Here is an 18,501-nt window from a genome sequence, read left to right on the forward strand (position 1 = left end):
AAGACCACTACGCAATCAATTTGAAGTGGTCTTTGACTAATGGCATCCACGTTGCAATCACGCTCCAATGACACAATCTCAGCTGGTAGTTTAAAATGTGATCTGTGCAATTATTTGGCGTGTTTTTAACAATCATTTCATTTCATAATTTGTTTTTCCCCCCAACATTTCTTGGGAATCCCCCTTGACCTGGTGGTAGGCTGACCACATTCATTTTACTGTTGAAAATCAGCATTGATGGAGTTCTGTCCTCTCCGCAACGTGCCATTGTAGCTTTATTTGACTTATTTATTGGAAAATTATGTCTGATCTCTTAGTTGTTTATGACACATTGTGCCAAAAATATTTAATCAAATATCATGCTAATACATTGCGTCACTGTGGTAAGCATCAGTTTAAATTATATAACACAAACTGATCAGTTAACTAAAAGAATGCATGTTGTTTACTGACTTCATTGCCAGGACAACCTGCTTATATAGCAAATGGAATACACATTATATACTTTGCCACAAGTCATTTCCAACTGGTTTGACGATGAAAGAAAAATGTGGCATCACTGTTTCATTCTCGAGAGACCAATCAAGGCTGTTAGGTGTTGCCAAAATAATGCAGGCAAGCACATTTGAAGGTAGTTATTTTTTTTCTATGAGCAATTAGCATGCTCAAATATGGACTTTGCTGAATTTTTAATCAGTTGTCTTTTTTCATACACCACTGTTTTTATTACTAGTGCAATTAGTGATATGCAATTACAAAACCAGTTTCTGTACATTACTTCAAATTAGTAATCTAATCTAAAGAGATTCCTTACAGGGATCGACAATTCTGTTCTTACAATGAAAATAACCACTCGAGTGACTAATAATGGGTTTTATTTTCATTGATGGCGCAGATGCGATAGCGTGACAATTGTAGCTTTTCCTTTACGTGCAAGCGCAGGGCGTTTTCTAGGTCTGTGCCAAGCTGGGCGTTCGTCCGTAGCCAGCAGGTGTTCTTGGAAACGCATCCAGCTAAATGGGAATTTGGTGACAGACAGGTCTAAAGTTACGCCCGATCAGACCACGTCTAACTACCGGGTCAGCTGGTTTATCTCGATTTTGTTGAACTTGACTTTAATAGGTGCACAAGCAGGAAGATTCTGAATTTTACTGACAGGCGTGGATAGAACCCAAATTTCAGAATGTATTAGTATGACTATTGTGCTTGCAGTGTGTAGTAGTGGTGCACTGTTGAACTATATGCACAATTTTTCTTGTTATATGCATTGCCAATATAAATTAAATATCTGTTGAAGGGTCTGTCTCCACAAGCCAAAAGGTCACTACATCACCAAGAATTCACCCCAGCATGTCAGTCAGTGAGGCTAGACAAGGCAGGTACCTACACTCCCCAAGCAAGGCGATCAGTTTACCTCTTCTTCTGGGACATTTTTTTTTAAGCGTGACAATCATCTTACTCAGCAGTTGCGTTTTTTTGTACACAAAAAAAAACAATAGAAGTTGCATTCCGCAAAGGCAGGTTGATGCTGGATTTGTGTGCTATTTTGTAAGTTTTACAATCTATCTTGATTCTATTTCCCGAGTTTAAGCTACTGACGGCTCAGGTGTAACGCATGCAGTCATCCACTCGAAGGGTGTTTGGTTTCTACATGGAAGCTAGTGTTACCGTGCTTTTTTTCATGACTAATTCATCAGTCAGTTCTCCCCGAAGCTGATGGTGGTTGGATGGTTGGCCAGCTAGCTAGGGGGTGGTCAGTGTTTGTCTCTTTATGCCAGGGCGGTTGCACCACCAGAGAAGGAAGGCACGTGAACTGATGCAGAATAGGGAGGCTATGAGCCCACAGGAGTCCAAGGCAACTGAGGCAGAGGCCATGGAAGGACACAAAGCCAAAAGCCACAATCAGGGGCGTATGGAGCCCACAGCGCCTCCGCTTCCTCCTCCTTCACCCCCACCAACGGGGCCGCCGGAATACCCACGGCCGAGGCTTATTTTCCACACGCAGCTGGCTCATGGAAGCCCCACAGGTCGAATCCATGGATTCACCAATGTCAAGGAGCTGTATGCCAAGATTGCTGAAGTTTTCAACATCTCTCCCTCGGAGGTACAAAACCGGTTTTGTGAAAGTCAGCCGTGCTATTTCATTCAAGTTGATCAAGCCTTTTTGGTGACTTTTATTTTGGTTCTCATGAAACACTATCAAAGTGACACCTTATCTTTACATGGGTCATGACAGCACAATATAACAAACTGCTATTGTTATTTGTCACTGCATGGATCCAGTGTTTTCACATCAGTATAAATACTGAAGTTTATGCACGAATCAGTCGCGTTTCCCATCAGGCCACCACAAGAGCATCGACATCATCAATAAAGTCAAATGTTTATTGTTTTATACTGGACTGCACTCATCTCCAAAATTGCTTACATTTACATTAAGTACATTGTGCATCTGCTTGCTCAGCTATAAGATGTATATAAAGCAATATTTGATGTTTTTTATTTTTAAGCATTGGCAATTCTATTAGCGTGTTTAGGGATCATACTTTGCGGCCAATTCATGGTTTAAATTATGAATATAAGATATAATCACTTTAAGGGGAATGTTTGTTTATTAGTAGTAATGTCTTCTAACATTCATGGGGGTGTTTATCTACAGTAGGATTGTCAAACTCTTATGTTGGGCCATTATGACCGTCAACGTCTTTTATTATATAGAGCATAGGCTACACAACAAACTGATGAATAACTAGGTTTGAAACTGGTGACTAAAAATGTTCAAAAACCTTTAAAATATGAATGTTAACAAAAAATTCAAGGAATATCTATTTCTTTAAAAGTGAAGACAATTTGTAGTTTTTGTCTTCGGGGGCCACATAAAATGATGTGGCGGGCCGTATCTGCCCCCCGAGCCTTGAGTTTGACACCTATGATCTACAGCAGTCAGAAAAAGATGACGCAGAATCCAAGTGTCAGTTTGCATATCAGTTCCTTCGCATTGTGTAGCCTACTTGATTTTGAATACTTCCAAGTTGCAAATATGTAGCTGTACAATAACCTTCTCTCTATGCTAATCAGTATATTCGCTCAAAAAAAAAAAAAAAAAAGAACAATTGTACAATTCACTGTACAATTCACTGAGCAAGTGAGCAGTAAAACACCTGCAGTGCCAATCTGTGGTGATATTAAGGTCAATATGAAGGCTTTTGCTATCTGCATTTCTCCTTGAAGGACGCACGGAAGTGAAGATTAGACCAAGTATATTCCACAAAAGCCATCCTTCACATTCTTATCAACAAGACACTAGCCACAATTATGCTGACGTGACTGGCTAAAGTCACGCAAGATGCAAATATTCCAATGTTGGATGTTAATACTACAAATTCCTTGCGAATAAAATATGCACTTTCATATTTTTATGAGTTGAGAATACATTATGTTAGTTCATCAATAAACATTTTATCAAGGTGCATAAATGTACAAATTGAACTTTTAACTCAGCCTGCCATGAGGGCCTTGGCTTCCAAATGACTTTCAGGGAGATTTCACGAATGAATAAACTACCTTTAGTTTTGCACATAGATAAAATCCTTCAACAAACATCTAAAAGCTTCTAACAGCAGTCAGACACGTAATAAGGATATTCAAGATAACGAGGAGCACAACCTTGCTCTTATGTGAACTGAAGCGCGGCTGCTAACTTAACAGTGCAGCGACATCACAAAAAAGACCTTGAACTGTAGTCAGGCTTTAGTATCGCATGTGAGCAATAGCTAAGTGCCAGGTTAGATAATAAGTGACGGAGGTTATCTTCTATTTTTCTTGCAGCCTATGAAAAAAAAAGTTAGTTTCCCAAAATCAACTCGGGTTTTATTGTTATTATATATTGTTATTTTTCTTTGGCACAGAAGGTTGCACATTCATTTGAAGAAACATTGAGAGAAATACATATCAAGGGATAATTTAAAACCAGCAGTTACAAATCAAATGCTAAGCACATTCAATAGGAAAAATATGAATGAAGCAATCCATAAAAGACTAAACATAATACAGTACTGTATGTAATCCACTCTGCATGTCTTCTCTTGTAAATTGTTTCCCCCTGCTGTTCAAAATCCATAAAGCACAGTTGGGGAGTTTCTGTTACGTGACAGTTTACTGGAGCTAAATTGCAGCACAACCGATCATTTTTCAGCAATAAAGTACGCAGAAAAAAAATCCTTTCAATTTTCTTACAAACTACTTACAATGTGTACATCGTTTGCACATCATTAAAATATGGTATTTAATTTTTACAATTAAATATTAATGAGTGGAAATTTGCTTTAGGGTAGCAGGTGTTAAAATTGCTGCTCAATCCTCCATGTTATTGTATTTATGCTCAACTTTATTTCGCTTTTCGATCATTTATTGAGATGCACCCATCTTTCCCGTATTTTAGATTCTGTTCTGCACCCTCAACTCCTATAAAGTGGACATGCAGAAGTTACTTGGGGGGCAGATTGGACTGGAGGATTTCATATTTGCTCATGTCAGAGGAGAGACTAAGGAGGTGGAGGTGACCAAGACAGAGGATGCATTGGGGCTCACCATTACAGACAACGGTGCTGGTTATGCATTCATCAAGGTGAATAAGGACAGTGTGCTGTAACGAATATTTTTCTTTCCCCACAATGAGAGAGATTTTTTTGGGATATATCAAACCAACTATCTTCTTTAAATTGACACCTTTATGTTTTCAGTCTCTTCTAATTAGACCACAAGGTCACCTAAATGAGTTAAAAGTGGATTCTTTCTCCCCTTAGAGAATAAAAGAAGGCAGCACTATAGATCAACTCAAGACGGTGTGTGTTGGTGACCACATTGAGGCCATCAACGACCAGAGCATTGTGGGGTGTCGACATTACGAAGTGGCCAAGATGCTCAAAGAGCAACCAAGAGGCATTCCCTTTACTTTACGCTTGGTCGGACCCAAGAGGGCCTTTGGTGAGATTACACTTGCTCTTTAAAGAATAATTAACATCAGAGTAAATTTGAGAATATTTTTTTCAAGTATCCTACAATAATTTCTACTGTATGCTCATGGTTTGATAGTGTGAGAATGAATTTTTACATATGTTGTTAAAGTCAAATCCACCATCCTGCCTTGTGACTGCAAAATGCATTGCGTAAGAGCTGATATACTTTGACGGATGAATGTTTTGTTACGTCAATGATAACTTTATGTTCAGCAAATTATGCAAAAAAAGATAATGGATAAAAAGTCACCATGCGTGTGAAAAGAGCCTTATTAGGATGATGAGAGCATATAAGCCTGCAGGAAGTGATGTACGTCTTTTAATCAATCTAACTCTCCAAAAAACAAAACAAGGCAGGCAGTATCTATCATCAGAAAGGGCGCAAAACAGGAAGTGTGGCCATTTCCCAGCATTACTTTGAAGATTGAACCTTACCATTCCGACTGATTTTGTATAATGAGACCGAGGGACAAAAATGTGACTTGATTTACTGTAAATGTGCGTTGGTTACGTTAGTGCTTCTCAATCTTTTACTGTTATCCCCCACCCTCGGGAAGAAAATATTTCATGCCCCCCCAACTCTCCCAAGTGACTATAAATAGTATAATTTCTCTGTAAAACTGCAATAAGTACACCTCTACATAACATCGTATCCCAAAAAATGGTAAATAGACTGAACTTATATAGCGCTTTTATCTACATCCACACTTTACAATGCATCACATTCAGCCATTCACACACACATTTATACACCGATGGGAAGAACATACGTTGAGACTTGTTGGTCGCACTTTGAGGACACACTTTGATGATACTTTCCTTGGCAACGTAATCCTGGATAATCAAAACAACATCAAATTAACCTTTGGTTTATTTACAAAACTCCTCGCCATGTAGGCGTCTGTCTCCCTTTCTCTGTCCCATAAATGTTTTCCCAAAAGCCTTATTCATCACACTTAATCACAAAACATAGGAAAGGAAATTAAGGAGTACCGGTTTGTCGTTGTGAGTGGATGAAACGGACAGGGCTGGAGCCTTTCTGTCGAGGACCTTTTGTATTAGATCGAAAACAAAATGAGGTGTCAATGAGGTGACTTCCACCGTACAGTACAATGTAACAAGGGCCACTTTGGTTGAGATTACATCTCAAACAGACCCGGTAGTTTGTCTTTTCTTGACCTTATCACCAGGTCCCAGACAACATTTTTTGGATTGCACGTTATAATGAAATTATGTTTCAATCAATTTTTATTTTTTATCTAGTTTTTTATTAACATAGGGGTACTAAAATGTTTGTCCACATGTGTCAATGACTTTGGAATAGACAAACTCAAGAAACCTTGTATCAACCCAAGCTTCAAGATGAACTATGTATCAGATATTGCGAATCAGGCTTTTCCCCAGGTCCAACATAAGTGAACTCTTACCGGATAACGTACTTGTTGAATGAGTGGGAAATATTCCCACTGATACACACATGCCTGCGGAGCAGTGGAAGCGAGTGGGAACATTGTGAGACATTTACTGTATTTGTAAAGTGCATGCAGATTTCATGGTCGCCAGACAGGAAAATATGTAGGCGGCTCAACAATGTAACCCCCCACCCCCCTATCATCATCTCTAAATAATCTCCCTTCTGGCAGAGAGTGACACATCTAACTACATTAATTGACGTAGTTTACTGGGAAACACGGACAAACAATTCCAACTAGCTAGATGGATGAAATCATTTTTCCAAATGATCCAGTCCATATCTAAATTTCTACTCTCATGGGAAGCTTCTTGATTATCAACTGTATATATTGGCCACACTTGTTAGATAAATTATGCTTTTACAGTTGAATATGCCAAATATGTTAATGGTGGGAAATTACAACATAACAATATAAATTGTTGGAAATGATGCATACTCATCTTGCAAGGAAGATAGTTCAGCTTTTTAACTAGAAAAGGTTTTCTTAAATAAAAAGATACAGTAGGGACAAAGGGTCAAGACATCTTATAATACACACACACAAAATAAGGGGGAATCTCTGTTTATATTACACGTCATGTGTGTGGATGTGTGTGTGTTTAGACATGATTGGAATGAGGACCAAAGCACCAAAGTCAACTGAGGGCAAAATAGCCAATGGAAGGGAAACTCTGCGCCTTCGTTCCAAAGGTTCCGCTACCGTCCAGGAAGTGGTAAGTTTGCAGGATAGTGGTTGAACTATCAGCGACACATACACACTTCCTGGAGACTTTACCCCACACCTGGAAGGTTCCAGGTAACTATGGAAACAAAGTTAACATACAGTAACAGCAAAAAATTTGCCATAAAAAGAACATGAAGCAATCACCCAGAAAATGTACTGCTCGCCAAAATAGCTTTGACCCTAAAAGCCAATTTCATTGGATACATTGTAGTTTAAAAAGCTAAATGCATAACTTGAGTTGTGAATTTTAAACAGTACATTTTCCTCAGCAGAATGAGTTTGAAGAACGGGCCACCATGAAAGTGGATGACCTGCTGGAAAGCTACATGGGCATTCGAGATTTAGAGCTTGGTAAGAATGCCATACTGGCGTACAGTATATATGAAAAGTTGCTATATTTGGGCCAAAGGTCACACAGAGACGCACGAGCGGGGAGGCAAGGAGGTATCTAATTGGCCATTTTACACGTGCAGCTGACTACATCATCCACAAGGTCTTGCAGTTTATGATTACGTACTTTGCATGCTCCAGTCTTCTGCACAAACCCCACCGAGTCCATTTTTATGATGTCATTTCCAGTCTACAGCAAGTGGCAAAATGGCCGCCCCCGGAGATGCAGAACTTTGAGAATTTTGTCGCTCATTTCATATTCCATAAACACAATTATAATCAGAATACCATACCACTAGTGGGGTTGTGTTGAATATATTCACGTAAAAAACATTTCATACTTGACTGCTCTGTTCCTTACTCTATTCTTCATCATTCTGGTAAGATCAAAATAAAAATGTAAATGTGAAGAATATTCCTAATAATATATAAGATATAAATATGACCATTCACCATTGACCCATCCTTTTTAGCTAAACCAGAATGGTTGAACAAACTGATCTAAAAAGTAATGTAACTCTGTAACTGTAAATATCATTCAATCTTTTACTGACATGAATCGGAGAAAATGTAAATGTGTGTATCCCTTTATCTGTGCAGCAACTACCATTGTGGAAGCAGGCAAAGACAAGAAAAACCCTGATGACTTTGCAGAAGCTCTGGACTCAGTCCTGGGAGATTTCGCGTTTCCTGACGTGTTTTTGTTTGACGTCTGGGGAGTAATTGGTGACGTGAAGAATGAAAGGAACTAGATTTGTGTGGAGACCGGAGAGCTATGTTCCCTGGCACATCCAATTATACGAAGGCATTGTAGCCTTCTCATTTCTTACATGAATGTTTAATTCATTCATAAATGTTTAATGCTTGCATACATTTAACATTTATGCGAGAATAACTTTCTTCTTGAACCATGACAGGGACTGAAAATTAATGTATGCTTTCTGTTTTGGTCTCTAGGCATATTAATGTTCACATCAGACTGAGAACTTAACCACCACGTACATTTTCAAGTCAAATAAATAATGCAAAGAAAATGCATTGCATTTACAGAAAGTCAATAGAAAAAATAAATAATCATGTTTACAACAATACTGATTGTTTATATTGGGCTTATTTAAAAAAATATATTATCTGTATCCCGGACAGACAGCTGTTTTTCAAAGTAACATGGTATTTCTTTAAAAAAATAATTCCTCTTGGCTGTGAAGATAATGACTTTAAAGCATCTGTCAGACAATAACTGCAGCAGGAAAAACAATCAGTCTTGGATCAAAATCAGGAAGTCAGATATCTTCCTGTGAATCTATGAGGAATTTTCAGTTCAAGGCTTCTGAAGAATCATAGTCATGCAAGAAATTAAATGGGTTTCTTTTGTAACACTGACTCAAAACGTGCGTTATTGTTTTTTTCTCAAAGAGACACGAGCATGTAACAAACTATTTCCCTTTTATGGAGTAAATATTCCACCGCTGCTGTACTTTCAAATGAGACTACTATTATTGGTTGTCTGGTTTTGCAAAGTTAAACAAGATGTATGGCACATTTCATATATTAAATGAAGAATAAAATACAGTATAATTTTGTTCTAGTTTGTGAGAAGTACTGAATGAGTGGATGTTTTTTTCTTTCCTTTATTTTCATAGTCTTTATAAGGAAGCGGTTCCACTCACAATATCTCAAACCATTCAAAACTCAAGGTCAAACATCAGAATAAAAAACAGAATACCACAATTCCCAGTAGCACACTCAAGACAGCAATATTTCGGACATCCTTAGATGTCTTACTCAGCGGCTCCTGGGAAAATATTCAACAAATATTGTATTAATGTCTTCCAAAACCATTTTGGAACCGATACCACGTGATATTATAAATGTTAATTGCTATCTAAGAGTTCATGCAAATATGAATTGATAAGGTAAGTAGACCATAATTAATAAAGCTACAAATATTTTCCACAAACATTTATTTGTATTACTCATTTAAATACAAATTTCAGTGGTTTCTTTAGTAGCACAACTTTTACATTTTTTACAACTAATGCATATACGTATGACAGACAATCATGCATAGCTTACATGCATCTGAAAATAGAAACTTGATCATTCCCAAGTATGAAAATGTGAATGTGCGCATGTATCTCTCAAGTGTGCCTGTGTTTAAAATAATCACAGTAGATTATTGCATAAGTTTTTTAATCAAGAGATTGAGTGACGATTTGGCATCGGGGGCATCTATCTCACAATATTTATGCTAGGATGTAGAGTAATTTCCTTAGTGTTGACTATTTTTTCTGTTCTGTTCTGTTCTAGTTGCAAATAATGTGATGGGAAAAATAAGATCTGTCATAAATTGTAATGTTTTGCAGTATATTGTATTTATATTGTATTGCCAGTGATCTTTGTTGTTCCTTATGGAATCCCATTATTTTTCCACTTACATGCTTTATCATTATTATTATTGATGGGAATGTGATTACTGCATATGTGTACTGTGGAGTCATCATATGCAGAACAGATAGAGTTGGGGAATGATGGGAAATGTAAATTACATGACAGAGTTAGGAGATTTTGCATTTTGAAATTATTTGTCTATCAAACAATGCAAACACAATGCGAGACATAGCAAATGTGATTTTGATAAAGTACCACAGTCCCATAATTGTAATGATTCATCGTTGTTGCTGTCTTCTTATCGATTACAATTCAATTTATGGTCCACTCCAGTATGTTTTGCATTTTGGTGTATGTGTTGGGGTAAGAGTCAAGACGGGATCTTCCACAGGGTGTCACTCAAGACAGCAAGTCAGCACTGACTGCAAAGCAGATCATTACTATAACCAAGCTTCTTCTGTTCGCTGAACCAGAGATCAACAATCCAAGTAGTGGCTTTCTAGTGTAAGGGATGTTTCATTTAATTTTTCATTCTGTCCCATTTCATCTGAGCTGAGAGGCCCTCCAAGTGAAGAAGAATGGGTTAATCTGTTAATGGTGCTCCTGAAAGATCGGTTTAAGGTGGACCATCGGGACCAGTCCATGCGGGGATAGACTCTCTGTAATACCGCCCTGCGAAACAGGATATACACCCATGGGTCTAAGATCTGGTTCCAGGATGCAAAGCGCAGCCACAGCAGAAGATATATGACCTGGAGAGGACGTCCACTCAGCACAGTTTGTGCAATAAAGACCTGATGGAGGAGGAAGGAAACAAAACAAATCAGCATTAATAAATTAAGTACCATAGATGTGGTGATAATTCAACCGGGGAAGTCACACTTGTATTAATGACACAAAATGAACAAGCACAAAGTATGATGAGAAATGAGAGTTAAGAATGAAATTGATGGAATTAATTGGATTGGCAATAAATTAACGTGGCCTGACAATTATGTTGGATTAACCTTTCCACAGCGGCTTTTTGTTATTGTTGAATTGCACAGTTAACTGGCATTCTTGATGACATGAAGCAGTTCAGAAAATGGATAGATGGATTACCATATTTTCTGGACTATAAGGCGCACCTAAAAACCTAAAATTTTCTCAAAAGCCGACAGTGCGCTTTATAGTCCGGTGCGCCTTATATATGGTCCAAATTCCTAAATTTAAACTGGCCCGAAGCATTGTGTCATGAAATCAATCATAAGTGGCCTGCTGAAGACTATGAATCATGAATCAACAAGACTATGGATCATTATTTTGTGATTATAAAGTAATTTGTTGCGTCTGAAGTTAAAATAAAAAAGATAAAATGCAAAATGATTTGATTTGGATTAAAAATCTGACATGATGCATTAATGGTGCGCCTTATAGTCAGGTGCGTTTTATAGTCCGGAAAATACAGTATTGAAAAGATTACATGAATCCTACACACTTTTAGCAACTATCTGTGAGCATTAATAAGTGTGTCATTTGATAATTAAAAGTTGAGATAATTATTTTTAACTTTTGATTGCATTATTTAAAATATAGTCCGGTGCGCCTTATATAAGGACAAGGTTGTAGTCCGGAAAATACGGTAATATAAAAATACAGCTTTGGTAGGGCAGACATGCCACAGAGATCAAGAGTTTGTATGTCTGCAGTTTACCATAAATACGACAAGCAGTTACTCATTGGAACAGCAGCCATATCCATGCCAAGTGACAATGAGGCTAGTTTGACAATACACTGCAGCACACATACAAAACAGTCATGCAATATTGTTCTCATAGATTATTTGAAACGCTGAAAAATGGGATGCTACAGTTTACATATTTTCCACATGATAAAAGACAGCACTGTGTAACAAGCCTTTAACAAATGACAGGACATAAAAAGCAAGTATAAACAAACAGCAGCAGCACCACAAAAAGATGAGACAATGGCTAACCCAGCAATTTGGTGGGTTAGAGGAGAACGGCCATTGAATAAATGAATGACCTCATGGTTTGTTTGGCTTGGTGGAGTTCCAGACCGATGTTAAGTGGGGTGACTGATGATTATGATGAAACTCTGCGAGACATCTAACATTCACATTTCACTCGCCTTATTCGGGAAAGGTGACACATGATGTATATCCAGGGGTCAAGTATCTGATTGCAGGTGGCCAAGCGTATGTACAACAAAATACTTTCACCTTTTACGGCTTCCCCAGTCGAAGAATTCACCAGAATATAAATCTGTGCAAGGTATCACACAAAGTTAGACCAGGGCCGCAAACCAAATATTGTATTTAATGGGTTTATACAAGTCACACCCATATTGTTTGCTGTATTATATAATCTAAATCTTTATATAAAGACTTGGGCAATTCTTGTTGCAATGTTTTAACATGAATATTCTGGTCATTTAAATCTAAACATGAATTGTTTGCAAACATTAACTCTGATTTTGAGTGACGGCTGTATTTAGAGAAGTGAAAGAGATTGTGAAGACTTTTTATCGGAATATGCCATTTGCAAAATTTATCACACCATCTAAAAATGCAAGACAAATGTTTGTTACTTCTTTCAGCATCAGCTAGTTGCAAGAAAATAGATGATGTTGTTTTCATGTTAACCAAGTGAAAAAGAATTGTACTCAACAGCCAGGACAGATGTGTATATCACTTTCCTATGTTGAAGTTTATTGTCTTGGTCTATTTTGAGGTTCCGCTGCAGTTGCCAAAGGTCAAAAACAGACAGTGATGGAGCACTGACCGTATCATCTAACACCACCTTCTATGGAGCGCTGGCAAGTGTTTTTATTTGCTTTTAGTTTGCTTTTAGCTAGAACAATTTGCTGATTTCTACTATCTCCATGGAGACCGACATGCCATACATGTAAGAGTAGTTTTCTTTTTCAGGATGCTGACTTTGCCTGTGCTGTACAGCAAATATCAACTACTGTAGAGAGTTAAAGTCTCTCAGGTTATCGGCAGGCTTTTAGTTCAGCTCATGAGGACGTTGCATTGCTGATGAGCAATGAAGCGTTTAGAAAGGAAGCACAGTAAAATCTCCTAGGATGGCATGATGCCCCATTATGGTAGTGTTGATAAAAGAAAGAAAAGAAAAATGTCAGAATAGGGTGCTGGATGCTTTAGATGCCTTTCAGATGTTAGAGTGATGCCATATGGTGGTTACTACGCTGAGTCAGTTAATTTTTGTGTACTAAAGACATGATGTGGAAATCCTTCTTGAAATGAACCGTGAATGTTTTCTTGTTTATTTTCGCTGCAGTCTCGTGTCCTTATAAAGGCGATGACAAAGCGTTCACTGATTTATATTGGCAACGATCAATCGTTCACTGTGCTAAATTGGGGAACTGCCTTGACTAAAATTACAACTGTGTATAACTTTTGTGTCTGGGACAAATTCTCATGATTAGTACAGAAATGATGACTCAAATTAAATCATTGCAGTATTATATTTTGGATTACCATTCGGACAAACAGACTTACCAGTATCGGGCACCAGCAGATGGAAGCGATGGCCATGATCAGGATAAGCTGCACCATCATTTCCACTTCCTGGTCTCGGGGACGTTGCATCTTATCTTGTCCGCAGCACACCTTGATGAGCGTCACAACACTCACGGTGTTCAACACAAAGGACACCGCAATGCATGTCAACCCGACCATGGAGAAGAGCACAGAGAAGGTCAGGTCACTGCCCTCTGAACTAATGTTGAAAAAACACCAAGAGCCAGGTATCTGCATGTGGTAGCTCCCGACTCCGGTCAGAGGCAGCGACGCTATGCAGCTGGCAATGAACCACACCAGCAGCAAAATGAAGACTGTTCGCTTCTTGGGCATGGTGGTGGTACGTGCAAATGGACGGGTGATGCCAATGAAGCGCTCCAAAGCCATAGCAGCACCAAGCAGCAGTGGGCACAGTCCATAGAAGACCATTGACATGCCCATGAAGTTACAGAAATGGCAGTGTGGATCTAAATTACGCCAGTTGAAGTGTGTCACATGAAAGGAGACCACAATGCTGCCTGTAACCACCACACCCATGAAGTCAGTGACCACCAGGCCACCCAGGAAAATGAGAAAGGAAGAACGCGAGCTGCTGTGAGTCCGTTGGAATGATTTGACGAGAACCACAAAGGCGACGAGATTGGAGGTGATACCCAACACACTGAAGATGGAAGAGAAGTAAGCTGAGGCGATGGTGGGGACAATCTTAAATGGAGGATTGTTAATGGAGTAGCAGATTGGGGTGTCATTGGAGGGTGCTTCCATTGATGTGTTCATGGTGTCCAGATGAGATGGCATGTCCACTTCAGATTGTGGAGAACAATATCACTACGAAGAATACGGCTCTTCCACCTTGAAAAGAAATACAAAATCCATCATCCATTTTGTGTAAACACACACAACACACATACTTTGCACATACTACATTTTTTAAATGTGGTAGTTTAAATTATATTTTACATACATTCATCTGTATACAGTCAGCAATTCATGTAAGATTTCAGAATCAAAATGATTGCAATAAATAATTTAAGCATGAAGGAATATTGATAACAACATTTACTCCCAGTTGTCAAATCTGATTAACTGTCTTAAATGCAAGTGAATACTGGTAAATGTGCAATCATTAACTAAGAAATATTCATGGCTGTAAAATCATGTTTTTGATCATTTTAATGGAAAGAAAAGATGGATAGAACATTGAGCAGCGACCCTAACTGATAAACTTCCAGGAAACGTTTATGAGAATAATTCAGCCAGTAAAAGGAAACACAGTCAGACGAAAATTCCCCCCAGTAATCATTTCCGACATTTCAGACATCGTAAACAAATTAACCCCGTTTTTTGCAGGATGCTTGGATTCATTTTGAAAAATGAGATGATTTCATGATAAGGGAACATTTTAACCAGAAATAAAACAAATGTACCATAATCTGTAATCCATAACTATCACAGTGCAGTCAATTACAACACAATGAGAGTTTCATAGTTGAAATCATCAATTTTACTCCGAAATAACAAAATATTAAGCTGGCATGGAAAATATCCTGATATTTACTTTGTCGTGTTCAGTATGATTGAATTAAATCATTTTGGACTTCAAATAGATACGCCAGATAATCCACAGATACTAAAAAGGTAGAAGGTGCCTGCTCCATCTGAGGGTGCTCAGGAGGCAAAAACATGGAAGGAAAGCTGCTGACTTTCCAACGCTGCTCTCAGAATGGATGTTCCCTCCTTTCCCAGAAGGACATTTACAAAATCTGTTGCCTCAGCAGAACGGGAAACATTATCATGGACAGCTCGCATCCGGGTTCCCACCTGTTTGACCTATTGCCCTCTAGCTGTTGAGCAGGGACAGAACATACAAATAAACATCGATAAAGTTTTGGTACATCAAGAAGTCATCCTTAGCTTTTCTCTGCAATGTATATTAATCCACTTCTCATTTGTAAACCAATTAATGAAACACTTTGGTAACTTTATTTCTTCTACAATAACATCCACTCGAGATGAATGCAAACAGCATCTTTTTTAAAATCACCTAACATAGTTAGGTAACTAAAACTATTGTAACTCTGACAGACCCAAATTTGTGGTCTATACAGGGAATTAACTTCACTCCCTTGGATAATTCTAACACGAGGCCGATGGTGCTTGAACTGAAAAACTTTTAAGTGTGCCATTAGACAAAAGTGCCCATTAGCTTCGGAATCAATATGTCAGTCTATCATATTCAGTCTAGCTTTAAGGAGACATGCAAATTGTTTCTCAGTGAAAGAAAATGGGAAACCACAGAAACCTAAGTGTGTGTGTGTTGCATGCAAAATGCAAAGAAGACGCTAATCGTACGGCTGAAATCTGCTCGAGTCTCTGTTTATAAAGTCATTAAAAGAATATTAGTGGGCCACTATCGATCGATTTCGCCTCTGCTCACACTCACTACGATTATAAGCCGCAAAACAGTAGTTATCACACTTTTTACACAAAATAACACTTGAAAAAAGATTTCAATCTCTTAAATGAAAAATAAGTGTCACGTTAAACAAAATTGAGGTTGAGGTTTTATTCTAAAAATGAGTATTTACAATTATTGTGAGTTAATGCAACAGTCTGGATTGTTTGAACGGTAACAATGTGCTTAAATATAGGATGAAGACAAACTGTACTTGAATAAGGATTCAATAAAACTGTACTGTACATTCAAGTTAATTAAAAACAGCAGCTCAATAAATATTTTGAAATAAACCGATTTCGAAAATGAAATGCAAGTGTGTTATTTAGTTGTTGAAGTAAAAGTTTAATGAATATTGTGTATGCCTTGCACGCGCATCTCTGTCATTAAAATACGAGGCTTACTTGTATGAGTACATTTTGTCATTTTTATTTAGGTTTCTTTAGCACTGCATTATTGTACCGAGCAAGCGGGACAGTGACATTTTAGTTAAGTTGGACTTTTGTATTTATCGACTGTGGAGATTCCACTTTAAATGGAAAACTAATGTGGTCCGTAGCCTTTTTTTAAATAGCACGTGTGTGGTTATAAACCACGAACTGTCAAATTTGTTAAATGCTTGATAAAAGTTTCTACTGTGCAAGAAAAAAAAAGTTGCTAAAAATACTGTACAGTACTTTTCTTGAAGATTCCAGTATTTGACAGCTCACAGTAAAAATTATGCCCACAGTACCACTGGTACTAATTGCAAGAAATACAACAGCATCTCTATGTAACTGTTTTGTATATACTTAAACCCAACTCCAGCAACCAGAAAAAAACTCTTACCAAAGTAAGACATTTAAAGGCAACATTGTGAACGTTGTTCTTCTAACAGAAACCGCTGTGCATTTTGTATGTTTACTAAGTGAGGTGGTAATGAGTTTTTGTCTTACCATTAGAGAAGCTTAGATGCTGACTTTGAGCTCTCCATCCAGACCATCAATCTGCTTCTCATTAGTCATGGATCTAACGCAATGGCCATAGAAGACAGGAGACCATTTTCAACGTATGCACCCTGTCAAAGGAAAGTTACACACTAAAAAAAAGTAGTTCCACAACACACTTAACAATAACCCTTCAACATATCCTTTCTTCCGCTGCTTCCCAGCTCTCAGCAGCTCAGATAATCATCTTTTCCTTGAGTCATGCTTCCTTTAGCTCCCTGCAAAAAGGGGAAGGGCTTTGGCAACAGTTAGAAACTATTTGAGGCAAAAATGAGGTTCACAAAAAATGTTCAAAGCATAAGTAAGACATTTATCAGTGGTCCACTGGGGGGATGGGGAGGGGGTTGGGGGGTGGTGCTAGAAGCATCTGTCTCATTTTGAGGAGATGTCGTCCTCTAACTTGTGCACCCATAAAAGGGTATCATATAAACCATAAAAGCTGCTTGTGTATGCAATAAACCACACATACATTTGAGAAATTATCTAACTTGTATTAAGTTAAGGACACTGCCAATGGTTCCATTGTTTAGGTTTTATTTGTTTTGCTTAATAGCTTTTTAAGACAGACCTAAGTGGTGTAGATCTGGACCAATACTTCCAAATCTACATTTAGGTCAGCTTTGAAGGTTTTTCAGATTTTTGGTCCAGCATCAAATATTGATATTTGGTTTTTCTAAAAGAAAATTGGCTTTGCAGATATGTGTGTCAGGCTGCTATATAGTAGGTATAATCACTTTATTATAATGCCAAAGTGTGGTGCTGATGCAGTTGCACCCAAATGTAAAAAAAGCAAACGACATCACCATGGTGACAGTGGTTAAGGATGCGAAACATGTTTTTTTTTTTTTTTTTTCAATTAGCCATGAATTACGTACTTGAAAACACAAATGTGGGTATTATTGAACAACAGCTAATTTTACATTACTTAAATAAAGAAATTCAACTCTGCCTTTATACATCATTATTTTCCTCCTCACTTCAGTATAAATGGGATATCTAAACAGTATTATCACGATTGTATTAAACATGCTCAATTGAATGTTTTCTTCAATTTTGGCGATTAGAATTTAGTGGTTGAACCATGAAACCACCCTAATAATTGTCTTTGCCGCTTTTGTAATTTAAACACACAATCAATCCCCAGCTCATATCACTTCAACTTTATTATCTTCTCTTTGTCTAAGTAATTTGGATATTCCTTCCATTATCCCCAGCTCAGCGCTGCCCCTATTAGCATTTCTTTTTAGTTTGCACGAGTCACACTCTCATTGATGTGCTGGTCTCAAGCAAGCCAATCACAGCCATTGTTTGCATCTGTCGACTCACCACATCCGGACATATATTTTGACTAACTCTAATCCATCCAACTTTAAAATGATTTCTAATGCATTACGTGCAATCAAGCTGGCTTTTAACTGCTGCACAAAACACGCATTATCTTCTACTCTCATTTCACCAAGCTTTTTACGTAGTACATCCGCAGCATACAATGCATTTTCTTTTTTGGGTGAAGTATCAT

At 37.9% G+C, this 18,501-nt stretch overlaps 2 protein-coding genes across 3 annotated transcripts; one reads left to right on the forward strand and one right to left on the reverse strand.

Moving 5' to 3' along the window:
• Positions 1-1,527: 1,527 nt before the first annotated feature.
• gipc3 (GIPC PDZ domain containing family, member 3) lies at positions 1,528-8,996 on the forward strand. Its single transcript, XM_061297788.1, has 6 exons — positions 1,528-2,104; positions 4,442-4,627; positions 4,806-4,986; positions 7,096-7,205; positions 7,486-7,567; positions 8,207-8,996. Exons 1-6 carry the CDS (start codon positions 1,772-1,774, stop codon positions 8,356-8,358), a joined length of 1,044 nt encoding a protein of 347 aa, XP_061153772.1. The 5' UTR covers positions 1,528-1,771; the 3' UTR covers positions 8,359-8,996.
• Positions 8,997-9,553: 557 nt separating this feature from the next.
• Positions 9,554-17,257, reverse strand: tbxa2r (thromboxane A2 receptor). Of its 2 annotated transcripts, none has more exons than XM_061298082.1 (3): positions 16,932-17,255; positions 13,521-14,393; positions 9,554-10,791 (listed from the first exon to the last, which is right to left on the reverse strand). In XM_061298082.1, exons 2-3 carry the CDS (start codon positions 14,337-14,339, stop codon positions 10,474-10,476), a joined length of 1,137 nt encoding a protein of 378 aa, XP_061154066.1. In that variant the 5' UTR covers positions 14,340-14,393; positions 16,932-17,255; the 3' UTR covers positions 9,554-10,473. The 2 variants fall into 2 exon arrangements, with proteins under 2 accessions (XP_061154066.1, XP_061154067.1); XM_061298083.1 differs by lacking the exon at positions 9,554-10,791 and adding an exon at positions 10,798-12,261 and having other exon boundaries at positions 16,932-17,257.
• Positions 17,258-18,501: the final 1,244 nt, after the last annotated feature.

This window comes from Syngnathus typhle, linkage group LG14 (genome assembly GCF_033458585.1).
Source record: "Syngnathus typhle isolate RoL2023-S1 ecotype Sweden linkage group LG14, RoL_Styp_1.0, whole genome shotgun sequence".
NCBI classification, from domain to species: domain Eukaryota; kingdom Metazoa; phylum Chordata; class Actinopteri; order Syngnathiformes; family Syngnathidae; genus Syngnathus; species Syngnathus typhle.